Source organism: Pavona decussata, unplaced genomic scaffold (genome assembly GCF_977016875.1).
Source record: "Pavona decussata unplaced genomic scaffold, jaPavDecu1.1 SCAFFOLD_156, whole genome shotgun sequence".
Lineage (NCBI taxonomy): Eukaryota > Metazoa > Cnidaria > Anthozoa > Scleractinia > Agariciidae > Pavona > Pavona decussata.
In genome coordinates, this window is record NW_028145568.1 from 1,440,147 (window position 1) to 1,465,000 (window position 24,854).

General features: G+C 38.5%; 1 protein-coding gene across 3 annotated transcripts in view; it reads left to right on the top strand.

Moving 5' to 3' along the window:
- The first annotated feature begins 117 nt into the window (after nt 1–117).
- Nucleotides 118–24,854, top strand: part of LOC146465180 (uncharacterized) — a 24,966-nt gene continuing 229 nt past the window's right edge. The window contains exons 1-11 of one of the 3 annotated variants that reach the window (XM_085128852.1): nt 118–391; nt 8,477–8,625; nt 8,966–9,325; nt 11,327–11,449; nt 12,622–12,768; nt 13,786–13,893; nt 13,945–14,022; nt 16,140–17,303; nt 19,790–21,140; nt 21,684–21,962; nt 22,598–24,854. The exon at nt 22,598–24,854 is cut by the window's right edge and continues 229 nt beyond it. In XM_085128852.1, coding sequence (XP_084984978.1) covers nt 263–391; nt 8,477–8,625; nt 8,966–9,325; nt 11,327–11,449; nt 12,622–12,768; nt 13,786–13,893; nt 13,945–14,022; nt 16,140–17,303; nt 19,790–21,140; nt 21,684–21,962; nt 22,598–22,873 — 4,164 coding nt within the window. In that variant the 5' untranslated portion in view covers nt 118–262 and the 3' untranslated portion in view covers nt 22,874–24,854. Of the gene's footprint in view, nt 392–8,476; nt 8,626–8,965; nt 9,326–11,326; nt 11,450–12,621; nt 12,769–13,785; nt 14,023–16,139; nt 17,304–19,789; nt 21,141–21,683; nt 21,963–22,597 lie in introns of all 3 variants that reach the window. The other 2 variants (XM_085128851.1, XM_085128853.1) reach the window with 2 other exon arrangements.

Consider the following 24,854-nt stretch of genomic DNA (forward strand, 5'->3'; position numbering starts at 1 on the left):
GGTTCTCGGAAATTCAATTCTTCTATTAGCCAATCAAACACTGCGTTAGCTCGGAATGGACAGCGGTGTCCAGGACCTCGCTTTCACGCAGGGTGTGTGGTACTAGGAAAGGCAAAATTTGCATAACATTTGCATACGCATATTTTTCCCGGTTTGGAAGCTTTATTAGGTAAAAGGAAAGAAGATTCTTCCTTTGCCACGATTTTATTGAAATGCCATGGAATCACACACAAAGATATTCACATCGGATCGATAACACACGATGCCTAGATTGAGTTCGCAGTTGAAAGGCTCCGACCAGACCTTTGATGTCGTCCTTTCTGGTGGTTCTCCTTGGGGTTTTACGTTGCAAGGAGGTAGCGAATTCAGGACGAAGCTTTGTGTCTCGAAGGTCAGTTTATCAGTTTAACGTTTCCCTTGGAAATGTGGTTGCTTCTTCAAGTAGTGGCTGACTAAAGTAGGAAATGGTGTTAAGTTAATATCCTTCTGAATTTGGCCTCTAGCGTTCTTTGTTTACTGTGTGTTTTGTCGTCAGAATTGTGGGTAGATCGATTAGGTATATTTCCATATCCAAAGTAAAGTAGTTATATAAGCGCAGAGCGTTCGATGCGTTACCCTTGTTGTATAAATAGTTCTACCCCGCCATGTAGCTATGTTTAAAGATATAAAACGTTTGTGATTTTTCGGTGTTACGTTACCTTCCTGGTTTCAAATTCCAGATAAGATCCCAGCCATGTTTTCGTCTTGCTTAGCTAAGATTGACGCGTTGACTACGATTTTCAGATCCTTCGCACCTAATTACCTTCTCAAATGAGTAGTCTGTATTGAAGAGGCCTTATCGTAACCTGTCGAATTTTGACGATTAAGTATTCGAGGAGAATGTTCGAGAATCGAATGGACGCCGTTCGATACAAGCGCGTGTACCCTACCGGTAAAATGTATCAATAGCCGACTCATTGCCAGCACAGGACACCCGTAATGATTGACACACGAAGCTTACCTCCTTATCAGCGGCCCTCTAGCGATTGCAAATTCGCTAAATGTTGTGTCCCTTGACAGAGTGCAGAGTTAAAACATTTTGTTACGCTGAAATTGTGTTTAAATCTCTCGCATACCACGGTAACGACGGCATCGTTGTAAATCTGCCAAGGCGTTCTCGTCAATGTTTTGGGGGATTAGCTAAACTTCGTCGAGCTAAACCAGGTTTGTGCGAGTTGAAGTGGAATTGAATTTTTGCCTTCGATGTTCTCGAATCTTGAGAATGTTAACCTTTCACGACTGCAAAATGTCAGTTGGGGTTAAAGCGGGAATAACGAATCAAAACTACGTTAGATATTTATGTAATTTTAAGACATCGTTGTCTGTTCTATTTGGTATGTTGTCAGTAGCGTAATGTATAGATATGGTCGAGTGATTTCAACATTGTGCAATGTCACGTCCTTGCATACTAGAATTAGAAGAACGAACGATCGCCCTTTTTACTTTGTCTTGATAAACAACCCAAGAGTTATGTGGGCGAAAAATGCCTGGAATCTTTCTGTGTTCCTGTTGATCTCCGGTTTCTTTTAACGTTTGTATTTTCTGCTTGTCTATAAATATTTTCTCTCTGTGAGAAACTCTCAATTTCCTGTGTTGATTAGATTTCGTCTTTATCTGATATCGGAACTTCCTCCATGGTTTTTTATGCGGCGAATATATTGGATATGAATATCGTTTTTGGGAAGATTATCTTGTGGTCAGGAGTGCTATTTGCTATATGCCAAATGTATACAAAAAATACAAAAATATTCAGAGGTAAAAATCAATGAATTTTTATTGTCTACGTTCCGAAATTTCCTGTAAATTTATCAAACCGTCATATGGTTAAGTATCATGTGAACTGAAAAATATCATTTTGGTGAATGTTAAATAACTTAGATAAACCCACCTCAAGTGTCTGTTGTTAATTTGTTGCAGTCTAAACTAAGGTTATTTTGAGATCTCATAATCGTAATGCAAATTTGCCATATTGTAGAGAAATCTATTAACTGAAGCAGGCCTTCTTTTGTTTCGTAAACTGATGTAATATAAAATATATCACTGTTAAACAATACTTAAACTTATTAAGTTTTTGGCAAAGTAAACATTTTCATACCTACCGTGAGACCTGTAAATTTTCAAATAAAATACAGTATGCAGATTTCTTTCATCAAGTTTGTTGACCCTGCTTTCCAGCCCCTTCTAATTACACTGTTTCATGTTTGTGTTTAATGTTATTTTTGTCACAAAATCATTTATTAGACTGCAGTGATGTATGATAGCTAAACAGACCTGTTAACATCAATGATTCTAAATTAGATGAAAGTCTTCCTGCCCCCCCCCCCCCCCCCTCATTATACCCATTACTATGATTTTCATCCAGACTGTCAAAAGTTTTAAGCAGAGGTTTATTTCAGTATTTTAATATTTCCAGATCCTCTCGGTCACCGAATGCACCTGAAATTATTGATGGGAGTTTTATTTTACAGATATGGAGATCTTTGCATTTCCAGTGAAAAAATTGTCACTGATCAAATTAAAACGTTTTCATTATGTTTAAAGACCTGACAGAATGCCACAAAAGTACAAAGATGTAAATACACAAATATGTTTATTTTATCAGAACTCAATGACATCTAGGGTATTAGGCATTTTGCCTATGGTTTACTCAGTAAATTGGTGGTATTCACAAGGGTAAAATCTTATTTAAAACTTTGTTAGTTCAATTATTATTATTATTATTATTATTATTATTATTATTATTATTATTATTGTTGTTGTTGTTGTTGTTATTATTATTATTATTATTATTATTATTATTATTATTATTATTATTATTATTTATTTTTGCAGCATCTATTGTTGTAGATTAAAAACAAAACAAAAGAATTTAAAAAATTCAAACCTGCAAAAATTTCATTCCCTGCAAGACTTGTTATGTTTTGAATTCTGTTAAACTGCCAAGAAATTTTGTATCTTTGCCTTTGTAATTTAAAACACAAAAAAACCCCACAAAAACAGAAAACTCACCTTTGTCAATTTCTCTAAAATTTGGCTGTACTTTCATGTAATTTAAAAGTTCACAATTAGAATTTAATCCATAGAACTCCAGCCTATAAAACCAGGGCTGAGTTGTTCAAAGCCTGATTAAGGTTACCCGATACCTTCAGAGGTGTCTCGCGTTTAACCGATGTAGCGCGTCCAGTTTAAACTGTAGATACCTAAACCCCTATATCAAATTAAAGCTTATAGAGCTGGCTATCAAATCATACCAAGAATTTTGAAATAAAATAAATTATCGAATTTTTCACGACCTCTAATTGCGAGCATTCAAATATACATACATACATACATACATACATACATACATACATACATACATACATACATACATACATACATACATACATACATACATACATACATACATACATACATACATACATACATACATACATACATACATACATACATACATACATACTTTATTGTTACCTCCCCAATGGGGCTTTTCAGGAACAATTATTTAAATACTTAAGTTACTAATAACTACACAATTAAAATTAATCAAATTTAAAAAACAATTACAACATTATCTGAACTTACTAATCGAGAAAAATACTAAAAATAAATGAAGTTCAGGAAGTATTTACAAAATTGTCGAAAAGCTTATTCTTTAAGGTACGTTTAAAAACTTGAACAGAACGGCTTGATTTAAAAAGGGGGTCTAAATTGTTCCAAAGTCCAACAGTTCTATAATAAAATGTTCTTTGACCTGAGGCTGTTTTAAAAAGAGGTACATTAAGCTTTTGGCCACTCCTAGTTGTACGCTTGGTAACTTACTCGCGGGTAATGAATTGGGACGTCAGATATTTGGGGGCGTGTCCGGAAATGCATTTAAAAGCCATGGTAGCTTGGCGGTAGTATAGTTCGTCCTTAACGGGTAACCAAGACAAATTTTTCAAGTGGGGAGTTACATGATCGTACTTTCTCGCGCCACTAACGATTCGACAAGCGAAGTTCTGCACAGCTTGCAATTTCCGTATATTTTTCTCTGTGGTATTTGCCCAGACGTTCGAGCAGTAGTACAACTTACTGAAAACTAAGGCGTTTATCACGGTTAACAACAACGTTCTGTCAAGACAGTGTTTGACACGATTAATTTGCGCAAGGCGTGCGATACATTCCGATACTGTGGTCTTAATATGATCAGCAAATGTTAAGTTCGAATCCAAAATCACGCCGAGATCTTTGGCTGATTGTACAGGGAAGATGTCCTTTCCCAACAAAGACAAACGAAACTCATTGAGCTTTGAAGTCATCTGTCGGCTCCCGAAAACTATTAATTTCGTCTTGTCTGGATTTAGTAATAGCCGATTTCTGAAGCACCAGTTGCGCACCCCGAGGAGGTCTTCATTCATCTCCTCAACAATCCGTTGGGTGTCTTGTGAATGAAAAGAAACAAACAATTTTGTATCGTCTACGTAGCATTCAGTAGAGCAATTCCGTGGAGCTTCTGGTAGATCATTAACGTATATACTAAATAATAAGGGGCCCAGGATGCTGCCCTGAGGTACTCCATATTCAATCGGTAATGGATTGGAAACAGTGGAGTGAATTCGTACAACTTGATATCTATTTGTGAGATAGCTGTTAAACCATTGTAGCACACTAGTTGAGGCGCCAACGTCTTGTAGTTTTCATAACAGTATTTGGTGGTCGACACTATCAAACGCTTTGCTCATATCTAGGAGAACACAGGCAGTTAATTTCTTATGATCTATTCCTTTAAGAAATGCATCAGTCGTGCGAACATCACCTTTTTAAAGCTACAAGTCAAAGTGAATTTTGCTTTTTGCAAATTTAATTTGCTCCTCAGTTTCTGGACCCAAAGCGCTAAAAAAACGTGTCTGCGTTTTGCCATATTCAATCGCGGTGAAAAGTTATAGAGCATTTTCGAAATAGGATGAAAAAAATGTGGAGTAATCGTAAAAAAATCGCTCTCGGATAAAAAATGTTTCGAAAGAAAAAATTCGCAGACACATTTTTGTTGTTTATATGTTAAACTAGCTACTGTCCAAATTTGAAGGCAATTGAACAAATTCCTTTTGAGTTTTAGCTCTTTAAAGTGGTTCCTCCTAGTGAAAAAAATTTATGCGAGAAAACAGCGCTAAAAATTCAGCAATTCGTTTTATTTCAAAATTCTTGGTTTAGTTTGATAGCCAGCTCTATAAGCTTTAATTTGATATAAGGGTTCAGGTATCTACAGTTTAAACCGGACGCGCTACATCGCTTGGACGTGAGACACCTCTGAAGACACCTCTGAAGGTACCGGGTAACCTTAAGCTAATCCTGGGTTAACGTAAACTATAACTAGAGTTTAAATACTAAATCAGTAGTGATTTTTCCAAAAGATTTCTGTCCCTCAGTTTTGACTTAGACTTTACTTTACCATTAGCTTAAAACAAGCTTTCAAAAGCATGTTTTACAAGTGAGCTGAAAACCTTGGTTAACGTTTGTAAACCAGTGAAATAGTGCATAATAATAAAAACCTTAAACCTTAAACCTTTTGATCCTTGATTAACATAAATCGGCTTTTGAACAACCAGACCCAGGTGTACAAAAGGGCTGCATGTAAGAGGCCACCTTCTGATTGGTTGTTTCAGCCATTTCCTCTCCCTAACAATTAAGTAGACATGAGTCCAGCTCCTCTGTGAATTGTCTGGTCATCAAATTATTCACTGAGAATAATTTTGTACAAAATACATTTTTAAACCAGAGAAACATTTTGCCTATCAATTACTTGTCTGTATGCATGCCAAATTAAGGCAAATGTAGAGAGATTAGGATTCCGATGCCTAATCATCGTTTTCAACCATTTTCCACCACACTCCTCAATTCCTGATACACCACGATCATCCAGATTTACTGGGATATTAAGGAAACCAGTACTCTAAAAGTGCACTCTCTACAAGTGGATACAGTGTACATAAATTATGTTATGTTAGAGTTGATCAAAGGCAGTGATTCTTAAATCGTGGATTTACAGCAACAAGCAGCACTTGTTTTGGTTCAGATCCAGCTCCCCTTATCGTTTTCTTCTGTTGTTCTTCTGTTACATTCTACTGTCATTTCATTTTGCGCAGTGCCTATTAAGTGTAACACTCAGTGACAGTCCTTTCCCTAAAATTTCACAGACTGTTTATGGAGTACTTAACATCACGCTTTGCTTCCTTGGGTGTTCAAAAGGGAAAAGCATCAAACTAAGACAAGAAGATTAGCTTGCTTAATAGATGAATACTAAAATACTTTCTAAAATGGCATTACACGTGTACATGTTACTGTGCATGTGTTTGTTTAACACAAAACTGAAAAAGCAAAAATATTTATGTGCAGCAAAACAAATATGCAGTTTCTTTCATTTGTCAAAATTTACAACTTTGTGTTAGGTGAGGCAATACTATATGTATATACATATCTTTTTTTTACTGTTTGGTAATTTGTGGTCACTTTTTTTTTTTAATTTGGTGGGTCTATCTTTTTACTGTTAGTAGGCCTTTTACATTCTGAAATTTTTAGTCTTTCACAGTTAGTTTGTTATCAGAGCATTCATCTGTAACTTCATAATTCATTCAATTTTGGCAGCCAGTTGGCCTGAAACATGTTAGTGACATCTTCAACTCATAGTGGACAGGAAAGCAGCTATCTGTAGTTATGACACCATCACATCACTATGTACATGTACACAGCTTGCATAACTCTGAAAGTGTTCAGTATTATATATCCCTGATTAGACATGTACTTGTACATGCTTGAATGAGTTTTGTTATATTGTGAAATAACTGAAACAGACAGAAGCACATCACATGTACCATTACCATTAATTATTTATTCTAAAGCATGTTACTATATCTCTGTAAATAAATACTACCTGTACCACCAAATATGAATGAGTAGAGAATAGCAACATTTTAACATAATGTTGTAATGTCAACTCACTTCCTTAGTTCGTGGTCAGTGTACAGGTCTGTAGCTTCTTTTATCGTTTAAAGTGAGAAACAAAGATCTTATTTTCTGTTTCCATCTCTAATATTGTACATGTAACTTTCCTATAGATGGAATGTAAGCTGATTTAGTCAGAGGTGTGCCATGTACTCATTTGAGAAATAATATTGATTTATTCACAATATTTTATTTACTACAAGCAAAACCGTCTGGATGTTTCCTATTAAATAATGATTTTGTTGAAGCTATGGTAATTGAAAAAATGAAAGGAGCTGTTAGTACTGTGGCTGCTATTTTGATTATACATGTACACATAGCTTAGCATTATCACCAAAGATCCACATCAAAGTTTGATGTAAACATTAATGTTCAAACCACTTGTGACCTTGACCGAACTTTTGGCAAAGTTCTGGGTCATTTACATGTAGAATGAAACAAACCTTCTGACAATATATAGCAAAATCTTCTTTGCATTGTAAAACTGAGAAACCAGTCAGACGAATTCACAAGGAGTCAATCTCAGGGGTCAGTGTGTTTTAAAAATACAGACTGCATGAAGGAGTAATTATTATTCAGAATACTCTGCTTAATCATTGATTGAGTCGGTTAATGTATAATGACATGATGCAGCAGTGATTGTTGATAGTAAACAGGCGTAGAAATTTCTTTTTTTTATTATTCTAATTTGATTAATGAAGCATGGTAAGGATAAAACTAATAATTTTAGTGGACAGGTGTCTTTTAAAGCCAAAATCTGAGAAATATGAGCAGTGGTTAGAATTATTTATGGAATTTTTATTGTGGTATTCGAGAGAACCAATCAGTATATTTAATTAAAACCACAAGAATAGTCTGCAAGCTGCAGCAGGAATGAAGCATAAATCTAAGCTCAACATAAAGCAGTTTATACAAGAAGTCAAATGCTTGTCAGTAATAAGCTGAGTTTTTTTCCTGTTTGTGCAAGTGTCTGCTCAAACAAGTGTATCTAACTCAAGATCAGCACAAATATGGTAAAAGAATGTTCTTTATGATCCTTCCCTTAAGGATTCTCTTTGAGTAGTCATCTGACTTGACTGCCATTATGTTTTGTATTTGCTTGTGGTATGCGTTGTTGTGCACAACTTTAACAAACTTGCATTGGACCTACAACGCTCAAGATCATTTATAGCATCTACATGCATAGACATCATCCGGACTAAAAAGGTGTTACATGTATATTGTTAATATATAGTTTTATAGGACTTCCTGACAACCATCGTGAAATATTCACAACACTAACAGGTTTGATGCTGGTTTAAAATTTATATTTTCTGCTAGGGTAAAAACCTATTATAGCAATTATAATGAAAAAAATTGTTGCTAAACGTATTCACTTGTAAACGCAAAATGTTGCTGCTCATTACAAGTAACTACAGCCTCTACTTTATTCTGAATGACCATGCTACTGTTTCAGGTTACCCCAGGTGGAAAAGCAGATCTTTCTCAGTCCATTGCTGTTGGGGACGAGGTTGTAACTATCAATGGCATCAACTGTATATCTAGAGCAGAAGCAATAGAGTTAGTGAGGTGCTCACGACAGAAGCTCAAAATCACTTTACGAAGGTGAGCTGTTCAACTCTAGTATTTTATGGCTTGATGTTAAAAGGCACTCCGAAAATAGTGCTCAGAATCAATTTGTTTGGGTGGAATAATGGCAGGAAACAAGATGAGATTTTTACTGATTGCAAACTTGCTGTTATGGCAACCAACCACAATGAACTCAAGATGACCTGCTAGTCAGCATTTGAGAAGGACTGAAAAACCAGCAGACTTAGAAAACTTGCCTTCGTTTGTGACCACCTAATTTTCATTGTGGTTGGCTTCTGCCGAAAACATTATGGAAATCTTGTTACATGTTGGAAGTATTCCCTCATCAAATTCCATCCTCTTTGTTTTTCTACAGAGAAGGGGGCATTGGGCCTGCAAAACAGTCCAACGGACCTGCTGTCAGGAAATCCAGTGACGTTGTACCAAATCTTTACAAGACAGCTTCAGAACACTTCTCTAATTCAGATTTTTATTCGACATATAATGTTGATCGAAAGAAATATGCTCAAATAACTCAAAACCACAATATCTATGACTCTACTGATAATCTCAGTGCATCCCTTGACGACTTGCTAGAGAGCTATCGCCAAGGAGAGAAACAGCCGAACATCACCAATTCAGCCATTATGGAGGAAACTACAGAGAGATTGTCAAACTCATCCACTGAGATAGCAAATGGAAGATCAAGCCCCAGTCCTGAAGTGGATGGATTAAGGTAGGATAAATTTGTGCATAGGCAAGGCAGGTTTTTAGGAGTGGAGTGCTATCACCTTTTAAACCGTTTTTAAGTCAATTTTTTTCTTCCAATTCCAAATGGAGACATGGACTTGTCTCCCACTTCTGACACCATATTTAGTTATAGTTAATCAAGGGTTATGACTGGTTTTTGAAACCTCAGGCTTCTTCACAATGGTCCCTTCAATTTATCTTGGTGGGGTCAAGACTGAGCACAATCCTTTGTTTTAATGTTCACACTTCAACTACATGTGAATACATGTATCTTAACAGGAACATTTCTGTTGGTCCGTTGCTCCAACACTTGCATGTATCAAAATCTATTGTAAGTTGTTTGTGCACAGTCAAGGCCACATATGCTAGCCAAAACATCTGGCGAAGAAGTTTGTCTGGCTTCATAACCATTGTCTTTGATTAACTATGGTTTAGTGAGACACAAACCAAACACACCAATGTGAGTGAGAGCAAAGCAGGGCAAAGCTGATTATTTGATACTTAATACAGTGGAACCTCAATTTAACGAAGCGCCAAGGGACTGGGGAAATTTGCTCATTATACCAGGGACTTTGTTATCGAGGTTCCACTGTACACAGTTTGCCAACCAAAACAAGATGAAGCATTGAAAGATTTGAGCAGCTGTGAGGGACAGTTTTTTATTAATAAAATCCATCATTCAAGTACAACTAGTTTCTAGAGTTTGAGAAGAAATAATCAGAAGTCACCAGTCTCCAGTTACATCCATTATGTTTGTAATGAGATTATGTTCCAGTGAAACCAAAAAATAATGCTTCACACTTCAAGGCTGTCAGAGAAAATTAATCTTTAGTAATAAAGCTAACCATCGTGTTTTTGTGATACTTTAAAAATACTGACCTTGCTAATCAGCTTTGAATTAACAAAATATATTTAAAAGCAGTGAAGTCAGTTATTAAAGATTATTCAATGTTGATTAACCTTTGGGCTTTACTTTAGAAACATGTAATCTGGAATCAGTAGTTGCCGAAATTGGTGTCACAGTCACTGATTATAAATAAAAATAATATGACTAGAAATTATTAATGATGATAAAAAATATAACAAAATTAATTTTTTTCTAATATAATCTTAAATGTGTACGACTCTGACTTGTAAAAACATTAAAAACAAAACGTTTATCAAAAACTTTATAAAAAAATAATGACAAATAAATTTGTTAAGTATAGAAGTATTTTTCATTTAATTTTTTCTCTCCAAGTATACTTGGTTATTTCCTAGAGTTACTATATGTAAGCCCAGTCTTTCAAGAAATCAGAGCAAAATAAATGTAAAATTAAATGCAGTGAAGACTCTTGATGCAGACAGTAGAAGGACAGAAATGGATATTATTGATGTAAACATATGGAATGTGACAAATACCTTAGGTAGCAAATGCGAAATATGTACAAGTATGTGTCATGATCATGTAGAGGGGAGTGATTTGGTCCTTTTGGTAACAAAGAAAATGTCCATAATATTAGTCCTTTCTGTAAAGTGGTGTATCATGATTGGTGATAAGGGCATCACCGAAGATTCCTAGGTTGAAAATTCTGTTTCCACCAGGACATTTCCAGGATTTTTTTACATTCGGTAATTAATTTACAGCCATTTTCAGTGTGACATTCATACATGTAGCAGAGAATAGCAACTATCTTTCAACCTTCCAGCCCTCAAAATCCTTTGTAAGCTGGAAAACTTTTGTAGTTACTGACAAGAGAAACAACAAATAAACTGATTAAACTACTGACTTCAAATGGCTGAAGAGAGGTGTTAAACATAAAATTTAAATGATTTGACCACTTTTAATCAGCTTTCGTCCATGGCAAGACTTCAGACTTTTCTTTGTGATGCCCTGATTGTTCTTGATGCACAATAATGTTGCATTTGTGTCATTAGAGCTGTCTGCATAGAGAAATCAGGCTGTGAGATTACTAAACCATGAACTATTTAAACTGTTTCCTCTTAGACGAATCAACTCATTAAATAATATGACTGGTAAAAGGTTCCTCAATAGCACAGGTCTCCTTGGAGTGGCTCAATTCAAACAACCAGGAAAAGAAATTTATGGAAGAACTTGGAGTTTAAGGCGGTAAATTTTTTAGCATTGTTTATTAATATTAAAACTGCACTGAAGTAACAGCATAAATTCCAGGTTTTTGAGGGGAAATTTGTGTCAAAACTGTCATTTGTTAGGTAATGTAATTGATAAATAATTATTTAAAGTAATCTTTAAATTAGAAAACAGTGTAAATTCTATAAACTCTGGACCATAATAAAAATATTACGCTTAATTTAGCCAAGTATATAATTTGAAACTAAGGCAATAAGGTCACTTTAACCAAACCAGTCATTTACTTTGACAGTAAATTAAACCACCATATTGTCACCCTTAGGCTTACTAATGATGTTCAAAAGCCATTCTGGTATTTATTACATGTGTAATAATAATGTGTAATACACTGTATCATTATCATTAATTTGCAAACATTTGTTTTTGCTGTGCATACTTTTGTGCCATTGTGATGATCATTTAACAAAGACGTGGGTTTACATGGCTGTGGAATTGTAATTGGTTGTCTTTGTTGTTGTTGTTGTTGTCATTGTTTTTATTCTTGTTTTTGTTTGTTGTGTATGTGTTGGGGGGGGGGGGGTTACTCCCATGCATAGCTTATGTGGGGATGTGTCACCCAATAATTTTCCTTATTTTCTTCTACAGTCCAACCTTGAATGAACCCATATCCAGTTTTCTTTTCTTTTATTCTTTTTTTTTTTTTTTTTTTTTTCGTTCTTTGTTTTTTGTTTTTTTTTTTCAATTCTACTCATAAGAAGGATGGGGAAGCTGGGAATTTTTCTCATAAACAGGGTCAAAGTTTGATAGCCCAAGTGTCACACCCCTACCCAGATGATGCCCCCCCCCCCCCCCCAACCTTACCCCACTCTCACCCCCACCCTAATCAGACCACAGCATCCTACCATGTAAGTGACTTTGGCATTTTTCATTGACAATCTTGGCTTTTTGCACTGGAAAAAAATTAAAATATTACCTGGTTTATTTTTAAGGTTTATTCAACTCAATAATACTTTAAATGCATGATATTGTTATGCTTGACTTTATTCATATTTTTTGTCAGAAATTTTACTTGATCTACTACTGCCCCGAGCCCTTCAGCTTAATAGCTTGCACAAAATAATGGAAAGTTAAGAAATTTGTCAAGTTATTAGAAGGTAAAGGGGTAAGAGATTTATCTTTTCTGTTCTCAGTGGTGTCAGTCTTCCAGAGGGAAACTGGCCCATGCTCCATCAGCGCACGAACACCAGTCCTGGTCGTATACAGAAGGTGACGGTGAAGAGCACAAACATTGCTGTGTCACCACAACAGGGATCTCCCCCTGGCAAAGAGGCAGCAAAGTAAGAGATAATTTTAAATGATTTTTAAACAGCTTTTGTCATCAAGGTTGCTCTTCCTTCTATGAATGCGCCGAGCATAAAGTAGCTTGATTACGATAATATTGAACAGCCAAGTGCGGAAAGGGTCTATCTGCATTCTCAGGCTAATTAAATTGAAATAAAAATATTTGGAACAAAAATTGAACTGGTCATCTTTTTTTTCTGTGTGCAAGTAACAAGAATTCATTTCTTGGCGAGCTGCAGACTCCATAGTTCAAAAATATGAAAAAATAATTATTTCATATATTCACTTTCAGATTCATATTTAAATACCTTGCTCATAATATGTGAATTTCTTCTAGATCACAAATGAGACAAAATTAACTGAACTTTCAAAGAAAAAAATAGTCAAAATTAGTTATTCCCCGTTTCATCGAAGGCACAATGGAACAACTTCAAAACATCATTTTTCAAGTTGATGTCTTTGTGTGTGCAAGAATAGGTACAGTATTTTAAAGAAAATTTGGCCATTGTTTTTATTCCTCTGCAGAGGAAAGAAGTGCCAGTTGTTTTTCCAAAGGGTTGACATAGCCCCTGCATATGAACTGGGACATCACCAACCTCACTTCATATCTAAACATTTGCTTCAACATGCATTCAACACAGTTGTTGAACCAAATGTTGGGGCGTTTGAACAGGTCGTTCAACATTGTTGAAAGCTTGTTGAAAGTGTGTTGAATCAAGTTTAAATTGGTTTAAACTTTCATTTGACATTTTCTTTGAACTAGAAAATGTTGAATGGCGTTAAAACCGTTTGAACACTCCATTCATCCAACATTTGCCTAACATCCCTTTCAAATTTTGCTGAATGAATGTTGGTCAAAATTAATGTTGAAACTGTTTAAATGGGCCTTAACAGTGGAAAGGAGGAATTCAAGATTGCAATTTGATTGATGTGTAATTTTCATATTATAGTGATTACTTCATAAGTAAATTGAATCGTCCTTTATTTCTTTGCATTGTCATTGCACAATAAAGCCAACAAAGTGCAAGAAGCAGTGCCACTCCAAATGACTGGGTTGGACGCTGGCTCCTGGATGAGCCCCAGCGTGTTATCCCCATAAACGCTGGGGCTGTACAGTACAAAGACAAAAGCAAAGACAAGGACAAGGAGATCGCTGGGGCTGTACAATACAGAGACAAAAGCAAAGACAAGGACAAGGAGATCGCAGACAGACGAATCAGCATGCACGAAAGATCAGAGGTGAAAAAAAGGTAAGGGATTGCTTCACCCTTTTAGTAACTTTAGCCCTGTAATGTGAGTAGTCAGTGGTGGATCGAGACCAAGATTAACGGATGAGGCACAGAGATATCTCGTTTCACAAAGTGAAGCAATTCAAGAGTCGTGAAAGGCCAACTGAGCAGCTCGAAGTCGTTTTTCCTCACTAAAACAAGTCTTGAAAACTTGCTCACTCAGTTAGATCTTTTAGAAATTAGATTTGTCTTCGAAAACACACAAAGAAGGCCGAGATACTTTTTTGCGACATCAATATTTCTCTGGTCTGCCACAACATCAGGCTCCAGCCAAAGAAGATGCACTAATATAAGGCAAACTCAACATTTTGGACAAAGCATTCAAGAGTGAGTCCCCAGTTACCTCAAGGTTTGGACCGGCCACTGGTTATTTACATAAACTTTCAACTCTGAGTGAAATCCTTTAAATCTTAAACCCCAAATATCAAAGAACAAATTCCCCTATCTTTTCCCCATACTTTTCGTACAAAGTATTGAGGAGAAGTTATTAAAATATCAAGAAAATTCACCTTGGGTGATCATATCCTTAATTCTTATGACCTCAGGAGTTGAATAAGCATTGATATTAAAAGGAGAAAATTGATGCTGATCACTGTTAGGGCTTAAAGGGTTCAAGTGTTACCACTAGGGTAAATGCTATTGAGCATTTTTTCCAAGTCTTTCTCCTTGTTTAATAGTATTTCATGCAATGAAATAATTTCAGAGATGGAAATACAGTTGAACCTCCCTTTGCGACCACCTCTCGTAAGCAACCACTTTTAGAGATGATTATAGGTGACCACTTGACACACAATCTGCTGTATTTCTTACGGACGGAAATTGAAAAAAAAAATGTCGCTGTAACATATCACAGTTTCTTTCACACTGATTTCAGTTTGTGAGATACAAACAATAATCACCATAGACCCTAAGATTTTTTGCCTAGAATAATTTTGGACCAGTATACTATATACTTGTAGCTAAGAAAGTAATTACTATGGGTTTCGATAAGCACTTGCAAAAGGGTTACGTCTCCGCAATTACCCGAAATTTAGACCCCCTGTGGTCTGACCTCTGGTAAGCGACCACCTCCCGTATGCGACCACATATCCTTGACATTATGGGTGGTCGCTTATGGGAGGTTCGACTGTAATAGAAAGCAGATTATTAGGTAGCTTATCCCTTTAAACCCCAATAATGACTGGAATCCATATTCTCCTGACTTTATCACAACTTTATGAATGTACATGTTATGAGAATGAAAGAAATGATCATCAAATAAAAAGATTCCTCTTTTTATTACATTTTTCCAACTACAGTCAACTCTCGCCTTGCGGACACCTAGCTATTACAGACACTGCGATACTACGGACAGCAGCTAAATCCCCGGGAAAAATAAATTACAGAGGTTTGACTGAAATAAATCCCCGCTATTACGTACTCTCACCATTAAGAACACTAACTCGCGGTCCTGAGGGTGTCCGCAATAAAGGAAGTTGACTGTAGTACCTAAAGCAGCTCCTGGAGATCTGTGGAGAGAATATCCTTGTTGATATTTGGTTTGAAAGGTCAACAGGCGATTTGTCTGTGTTTTAGCTACGTACTGCATCAAACACAAGGAAGAGTGTTTGATGTGATTTCCAGACAGCGAGAAGTGGGTTGAAAACACAAGGGGCAACAGTGTCTTTTTTAACCAACTTCAAGGTGTTTGGAAATCAGATGAAACTCTCTTTTAAGTGTTTGATATAGCTTCGCAAACCATTAATAATTCTTGGAGAACTTTAAAGCCAAAGTTCGCTAAATTTTACGATAATTAAAATCTTATTTCCAAACCTCCTTCATGGTAGTGATTTGCTTTGTTTTTTCTTCGTGCGTTTGAGAATAGAAAATTTTCAATAACTTGAACCATCGGATAACACAACTATTCAAGTTTCTCTGACGAAAGGTCGACCTTCAGGGGTTACGTTAATTGTAATGGCGTGATACAGGGGAAGTGTTTTTGGTCCTTGTTAGTGTTAAATTCAAGGTAGCAGATATTTTCCATTTTGTGTTGTTAATATTTTGCTTATGTTATATTTAATCCGGTTTAAATGTTACAGCCAATCACTTCCTCGAAGCAAAAGCTTTGGCGGTCCAACTTCGTATGGTGTCACAGTGACAGCAACTGCGGTAAAACGGAATGAAGGCAGTAGCACATTACCCGCCTCAAGACCACCCAACCGATACAGTTCCTCAAATTTGATTCAAGAAAAAGCGGCTCGTCCTGGCCCTACGAGTGATGCACGCCCCGACGAAGCGGCTTTACGCCCAGTAGAGATGTCCTGGGACTCGCTTGTGTATGCAGCGCCTGGTGATAAAGTGGAAGTGCGCCTGCCGAGGGACCTTACGGCACCAAAAATGACCATCAGCGAGAGCACCTCAAGCCTCGATTCAGTGGGGACAATGGATTCCTCTGCGGGTGGTGCACGCAGGCAGGGTCCTGCCCCTCCCCCTAGACGTAGTGTGTCGAAGCTTCTTAGCTCATTCCGTACTGCAGGTCGCAGGCCAGTTCCTGAGGAAATTCCACCCAAATTTGGTGCAGTTTCAAGGCTCTCTGATGGCGCCAGTAATCAGCCGATTCACAGTCCGTCACGATCCTGGCCTACTGAGAATACCGCAGAGAACAAGAGTGGAGGAAGTGAAGTCACAAGACAGTCATGGCATGCTGAACCCGCAGTCATGACCGGTTACGACAGAAGAGAGGCAAACTCTTCGATATCCTCAACCTCTAGTGACACGACGCCGGAACGAAAACTCTCCAAGACTTCCAGCGTACGGGTTAAATCTTCAGTTGTAATCAGGAACATGCGTTCTTCATCGTCCTCATCCGTGGACGAGAACGCCGGCCCCACTGTGTACCGATCGGGGCAAGTTTCCCCAGAAGCGGACAACAATCGGTCAACAACGCTCCCACCAAGGAAAAAAATGAGTGAAGGAAACTCACCGGTTAAATCTCTTGGTGATACCGGACTATGGATGTCACAAAACAAGCGCCATACTGAAATAGAACCAAGTAGAATTGAAGACACGCAGATTTTACAAAGGCTTATGTTGGATAAAGCCACCAATCCAGAGCCTGCGCCAAGCGTGAAGTCAAGGATTGCCAACTTTGAAGGTGGAATGACACGCAGATCCTCTGGTGGGGCGGCACCACAGGACGGACGCCGTTTGCAAAATCGTTCTTTCAGTCAAGGAAGGATTGAGGTCCAACGGCCGATGAAATCGTAAGTACTGATTTTCTATTTTAAACTGACTGTCTTTAAAGACGAACACGTCTTGAAAACGGACAACTTAACACTGCTTTTTCTGTAGTGCTTTTTGGTTTGTTTTGTTTGTTTGTGTTTGTTCTCCAGTTCTCAAAGAAAAGAAGTCCCAACGCTTTCTGCTTCTGATTTTTAAGGGTCCAAAAATTCTAAATTTGCGCTGTTTTCCTGATTTTTTTCCCGTCGCTGAAGTACCCGATCAGATTTCTTGGCTTGGTTCAAAAATTAAGTTAAGGTTGGCTTTTTGGTATCCTTTTAATTTCTTTCTGTTAGTGTATCAGGTCAATACGTGGGAAGGAATTCTATGCTTCCGAGAACTCGGGAGGACGTTATAACATCCCGTGTGTAGCATGCGAATACGCGCATGATTTGCGCCGCTGCCTAAACACATGACTAGGAACTCTCGCGGAAGTCAAAGCGGAACATCCGAAAAATTCGCGTTTACTGTTTATTTATGTCAAAGATACTTCAGAGCGAATATGCCCTCAGCTAACTATGATGTTGAATGACCAGGTTCTTATACTCCAGTAAATTGAAAGTTATAGTCCATTGAATGGTTTATTGTGAGCGTCAATTGTCAACAGACTTTGAAGTCAAGATGTTACGCAACTATCGCTAATACAGTCGAGTCCGCCTGTGTAGGGGTTATCGGTACGATTAAACCTCATTATGAAAGTGAGGCTTTTGCATAGTTCGTGCATGGATGCAAACAAAACTAATTCCCAAATGAAAAGCTCTGCGTTCGTAATGAGGTTCAAAGCATTTCGGAAATGGCCTATTGGTGTTGAAATTCTTGAAACTAGCATGTAAGCCTAATATTTGTTTTAAGAACATCAAATTTCCGCGGGCAACTATCACCCGGTAGTCCCTCGACAGAAATACTAATTGGAAGCGAAAATAAATTTCTCACGAAAAGTAACGAGGACATTTGAACACCAATATATTCATCATTGCTGGTCATTTCCTGTATTTTCATGACCTTGCGTCTTTTTTCCGATGTAGTTTTGCCACATAAGACATATCTCGAGTATTGGCCCGTTTGATATTGACTTTCACGATATTGTTCGCATTCGTGAAATTACTTGCAATTAAAACAACGGTATTGATACTTGGCATACCTTTGTCTGGTTCAGTTCTATTGTCGCAGCGTTTGGAAAGTGTGTTGTTCGGCATAGAAATATCTTCAATTGAAACATCACGTAAGCGCAGCTTTTTGCAAGAGTTCATGCAGCATTTAGGTACTCTTAATCTAACTTTCTGAGATTTCGAGCCGTTGAACTGTAGTTTCCGGTAGTGTAAATTCTGTCCAAGGTCAATCTAACTTCTTAGCGTGTGGATCGATTAAGTCCTAAAGTGTGACCATTCGTTGCTTTCCCGTGGTTGAAGTAAGTGTGGTCATTTAATTTCAACAGCTTCAAGTAGTATTTTCCTGTCCCGTCTAGCTTTACTGCTTATTGTACAGTACAAGGCGGTGTTAGCTTTCGAGTCTGTAGATTTGATCCTTTTGGGTGAAAGCAACGAAACAGTGCATTTTTGTGATGCCTTCAATTTTTCATTGGTTTGAAAAATGAAATTGTTGACAGTGAAAGCTTCATAGTGCCCATTGATCCGTAGAGTTGTCAGCGCCCTGTGTGTGGTGATAAATGCAGTAAAATATTATGCCCATTATTGTTACGAGTGTTTATTTCCTAGAAACTGCCGCGTCGCTATGCAAACGTAAGACAAGCATGTGCGATATTAGAATTGTCTGCGAGTTTGTCATGCTGTAAGTGACCGCGGGTGTAATGGCTGGCGAGACATTCGGTTTGTTAATTCCCTACATGACTAATTTGATACTGATAATCCTTTTAACGGCGTAAGTTAGCGGCTTGAGAAAGGAGCTATCACTGCCCTTACATGTAACCTTCTTTCAAGTGTTTTACCGTGACGCCCAGAGGTTAATAGTGCGTAACAGTAAACGTAAGTGGATATGTGATAAACATAAAGCTTTTGAAATCGTGTCACAAGTGAATTGAGTAGTGTTGTTAGAGGCAAAGGTTTGTTGTTACAAGGCCCCGTCTTTCATTACTTCATTTAACCCTAGCTTTCGTGTCATGTTATTCTACCTCTTGAGTTCGTGGATCAGTAAAAGCTCTCATTTCAGGATTGGCGCTGCTAATTACTCGGCCGATATTTCACAAAAGGAAATTACGGGTATTTTTTGGTTTCGAGGTCAACGAAGTATTTGTTTTCTAGAGTCGTGCTAAGAACCCTGCTGTGCTATTTGTTTTGTGGTAATTCATGGATTATAATCTGGGTTTTTGCACGGATTTGTGTTTCAATTTAGAAAATTTCCGCACCCTTGAAAACGTGTCGTACGCCAGCATTTTTCTATCACTTAGTACTCTCGTGCAGTGCAGATTTTCAGCTTAAAACTTTTCACAGACCTACAATTTATCTCTTTGCAGATATTCGTCCATGGATTCACTTCTGGACAAACGTCCGCCATCCACATCCAACCAGATTTCAACGAACAAGGAAGGATCTCAGCCAGATAGGGCTGCTACGAGGGCGAACGAGCCAACACAGAAACGAGGAACTTTGCCAGACACACGCTCAGCAAATAGATTTAACGAGACATTAGCGGACAAACGAAGTTCATGGACAGAAACACGCTCGCCGAAGAGTTTTAATGAGACAACCGGGAAACAAGGATCAATGTCAGAAGCTCGTTCACCCTTGAGATTTAACGAGACACCAACGGAGAAACGAACGTCGCTGACCGAAACTCGTTCTCCCGCGAAATTGAGCACGGCACTAACAGACAAGCAAGATTTACAGGTAGACAGCCGTTCTCCGACAAGATTTTACACAGACAAACAAGAAAAAAACCAGTCACAGAGTGACAAAACACCACCGAACCAGTGGGAAGCAATTGGTAATTTCAGTCAAAGCAGACCCGACGAGAAATTTAAGCGAACGTCGTCGAGTTCATTCGGCGTTAGAAACAGCCCTGAAACGAGAGAACAGAAGCCTGACACACGTATGGAAATACAACAAGCATTTGAGGAACCCTTGAGGAACTTTGAGACCTCTGCTCGCTTCGAAAACAATGTAAATTCAGAAAAGGACAGGGCTGTCCCGCTAAACGACAAATTACCCAGGACAAATATTCCCAAATCTGACTTTAGGCAAAAAACAGTCGAACCAGAACTCCTTCCTCCTCCCAGTAATGATGACAGCGAGGTATTCTGGGATGCCGATGATTCGCTCCCGCCCCCACCCCCGTTGGATCTCCTCGATCCGCTGGAAACCTCACAAGACAGCTTGCCCCTGCCTTCCCCTCCTCGGGAAGTGCTTGTTGAGTTCCCGACCTCGTACGAAGACTATAACTCGAGAAGAAACGCTGCACAAAGGGAGCCACCTCAAGTCGATAGGGACATTGTTAGACCAGAGGAGGTTCCTGTAGTTGAGTCGGCCCCGGTGGAAATCGGCCAGGAATCTCGAGTTGAACTAAATGGACCGGGGAGAGTCAACACGAGCAATGTGTCCGAGCCACCGCTGGGGAGAACTTCGAGTACGGATTTATCATTGCACGACACTTCTTCCCCAGAAAACAAAAAGGTTACCCACAGGGCCCCACCGCCTTCTCCTCTCATATTAACCTCCACTCCGACAAAAGATGACCCCGCAGAGGCGGATACTCCCTTAGATAACTCTGCGAGCCCCTACAGTGTATGTTCCAGCACCTCCACTCCATCGGGTAGTCGTCCTAACAGCATAATGAGCCCCAAACTAGAGGCCTTGGATAAAGAAAAGGTAGGTAAAAAATACCATTTGTCGGCTCGCAAACGGAATGCACCAGTCCTTCCGCCATTTTCAGCTCGTGCTATGTGAGGAATTTGTAGAGCTTGTCCTTCAAACTGGCGCATTCCGTTTGCAAACCAACCGGTCGTCGATTACCATCGCCAACAGTGCTATCCTCTTAGGGAAAGCTTACTGAGAAAAAATGGTAGTATGCGACTCGCGCGATTTTTAAGGACCTTAAGACACCAGTACGACTTTTCAAATCTAGTTTGCGTGTTTTAGATAATCAGTTGTCACACCAATCTTGTTTCTAGAGTCTCCTTATCTCCTCGTAAGCAGCAGATATACGCGAGAGTTCTGGAACGTGACTTGTTTGAATTCATGCTCGTACTCGTATCAGAAGTTCCCTGTTGCCTTCTGCGTGCATGGACTCGACTTGCCCTGACGACTCGTGAGCGCATGCGTTTGTTTCTTGGCACTTGACAGTCAATGAGAGAATCGGTGATTAATTCCATGTCCCAATTTTATGTTATATGTTTTCTTGTTTTTGTTTAGTCTGTTCTCGTGGATAGCATGAAGCAAAAGATAGTCGACCTTAGATCACAGATGAACGAAATCAAAGACGAAATCGACGGCAACGAAGCGCTTGGCGAGAAAGTGACGAAAGTCGTGGAAAAGAAAACGAGCCAGGCGGAATTCTCAAAGTATCAGCTCTTTACGGGAGAACTGAATAAGATTATTGGACTTTTATTGATTCTGACGCAGAGAATGCACAGATATGAAATGATGCTCAATGATTTGGACATGTCCGAAGAAGCAGATCGGCAGCAAAGGGTGAGGAATTTTACTCGAACTTTTCTTGGCTTAGTTTATTTCCTGGTCGATTCCTTCCCGATTTGCATTGAAGCATTCAAGGCTGCTCTTCCAGTTTGTTAGTCATTTTGGGAAATGATGAAGTGTATATTTTTGCCACGTTGAGTTTTTTCGAGTTCTCGAAATGCGTCGCGAAGGCGATCACTCAAAACTTCCCCGACACATTGCTGTGTATCCTGTATTTGTTTCTAAATGGTACGGAGTAGCTAAGCGGTGAGCCTTGAGACGCAGAAAACAGTTTTGCATCCAAACTCAGAATGCTAGAAAATTTAAAACAAGAGTCGCAAAGATTGGAGAAATCTTGAAAATTGATGAAGAATATGTGTTTCACAAGTTTCCCCGACCTAAGAAAATATGGTAAAGAAAAGCTGGCGCCTAGTGAAGTCTGAGATTTTATTTAACTGTATCGAGGTTTTGTGGCCTGTGAAGTCGGGTCGAAGACTTCCAATAGCATCTGATTCTTGTTTTCTTGGCTATAGAAAACAAAGCATGTAAGAAAAGATGATGATGATGATGATGATGATGATGATGATGATGATGTGTTAGACATTTCGAAGTATTATATTGTGTAGTTCTGACATTCTCTTCTATTTCAGGATATTTTACTCGGCAAAATCGACAAGGTTACCCTTCAGCATGAGGAGGCTTGTAAAATCAAAGAAGTGAACGATAAACGCGGTGAGGCGGTGTCCAAAATTTTGGAAAATTGCCTGGACGAAGAAGAATTCGCCGATTTTCAGTACTACATAGACATGAAAACTCAACTTGCATTGATGCACGCAGAGATCCGTGATAAAGTCAAGATGGGAGAGGAAAGGCTGAACACGCTAACTTCAACAAAGATTGATTGGAGCATTTTCAGTTTGACCTAAAGAGCTTGGTTACTTCGTTGGTTAATGAACTGTCACCGAAGATGGTCGAAAAATGCCGAAGTTACGGCGCGAGGTGTGTTCGAAGATTGTTGAAAACTCACGACAGTTTGGCCTTTATAGCCTCCCAAAGTAACGACTCTTTAGATTTGTTTATTGAGTTTCTTTAGGACAAATTTAGATTTTGTTGCTTGTAAAAAGGGAATTGTTGGCAACTTTTTTGTTTCGTGTGATGTGGGTTCGACATGCCAAGCGTTACTTGATGTAAAAGGAAAACATTACTACTGATTTGGAAAAGAATTACTCAGTTTTGAACCCCCAAGACTCCAATAGTTAACCAACGATGTGTTGTCTGTATTTATCTGAGGTGTTTGTAGAGAGGGACTTCAAACACCAAACAGTTAAGAAAAATATTTTTATTACTGTTGAGCCACAAACGTGCAGTTAAGAAACTAAATCCGTTTTGGGCGGTCCTTGCAAAGAAAACCGAAAATTTACCGATTGTTATCGACCATTCAGCCGAGTACTGGCCGAACTTTCCGCTTGTGCGGATAACGATGTCACGTGGCTTGAACATATCTACCGAAAATCGCGGGCTCGGAAAGGTACTAATTTCCTCAGACTGGGTTTGTTTGGTGTTGTAATCGGTAGTATTATTCCTCCACACTTAGAGGAAACAAATGCAAAAGCCAACAATTCTCATAGCTTGCAACTTGTCACCAGATGGCAATGTTTTTACTTGTTTAACCCATAGTAGCTCTATTGCTCAAGCCAAATTGTGTACAGAAAATTCGTTTCAAAATACGAAGGTTACAAGGACCTTTGATATGAAGCATACAAATTTGCCAGATAGGAATTTACAGCGCATAATTGAGATTACCGAGAAGAGATGAAGAATCGTTTATTTATAGCTCAAAAGGTTGGATTTCAGACCAACGCAACTTTTTTTTTTTTTTTTTTTTTTTTTTTTTTTTGTTACTGTTAACCTCAGCTGTCATTTTTTGCCATTCCATATTTAATTGAACAAATACTCGTGGCGCTAATTTGGCCTTTGGAGTATTTTCCTTGCTGGTAAACGTGGAGTAAATTTAACTTTCTTTTATTCCATGTTATTGGTGTTTAATTTTTCATGACCCCAGGTAGGGAGGGAAAGCGCGGGTAAGCCAACTCAAGTTGGTTTATGTTCTAGCTTCTGATTGGCTTACAGAACAGCAAGATTTGCATTATTGTTAAGAGCACGTGGCACGAACTTTTGAGACCAATCGCCGGAGCTCGGGCTGCTCGGAAAACGCAAAAATTGTCGGTCACGAAAATGCTGCGGGTTGTTTTCTAACGCTGGAACTCTCCGGTTGTCATTTTAGCTGCAACCAAAATCAGGAAATCTATTCACAGTATTTAGTCTCACCAAGAAGCTGGAATAATTTGTAAATTATGTGAAATTTAATCCAGGAAAATGTTATATTTTTCCATCTTCAGGTTATGCTACCAAAGTGATAATTTTAATTTTAGAAGTCTTAACTATCTGACGAGTGAACGGGATCTCGTAGCCTGAAATTGTTGATACGTTATCCTAAGGGTAAAGTAAATTCTCCTCAAAGACAATAGACCTTTCTCACTCGGCGGCCATGTTGAGTCTCAGGAGAACAAAAGGTTTGTTCATGCACGGCAAGCCTCGCACTGAATTCGCGTCTGGGCGAGGCTAGCCGTGCAAAAACAAAGCTTTTTATTCTCCTGAGACTCAACATGGCCGCCGAGTGGGAAAGCTCTATTGAATACCCGGCCCACACACGTTCGTTTGGCTCGTGACGAACGATTGCATGACTATGCTTGTGACATGATTGCGTGACTTTTGGCTTGCAACGAGCCAAAGGGACCCCTGTGCTGCGGGTGTAGGTCCACCTTACAATTTACAAGTGGACCAATTAACACAAGATTTGGAAGGGTGAAAAAACTTTCTGTGTTGGTTGTAGTAAAAGTGAATATC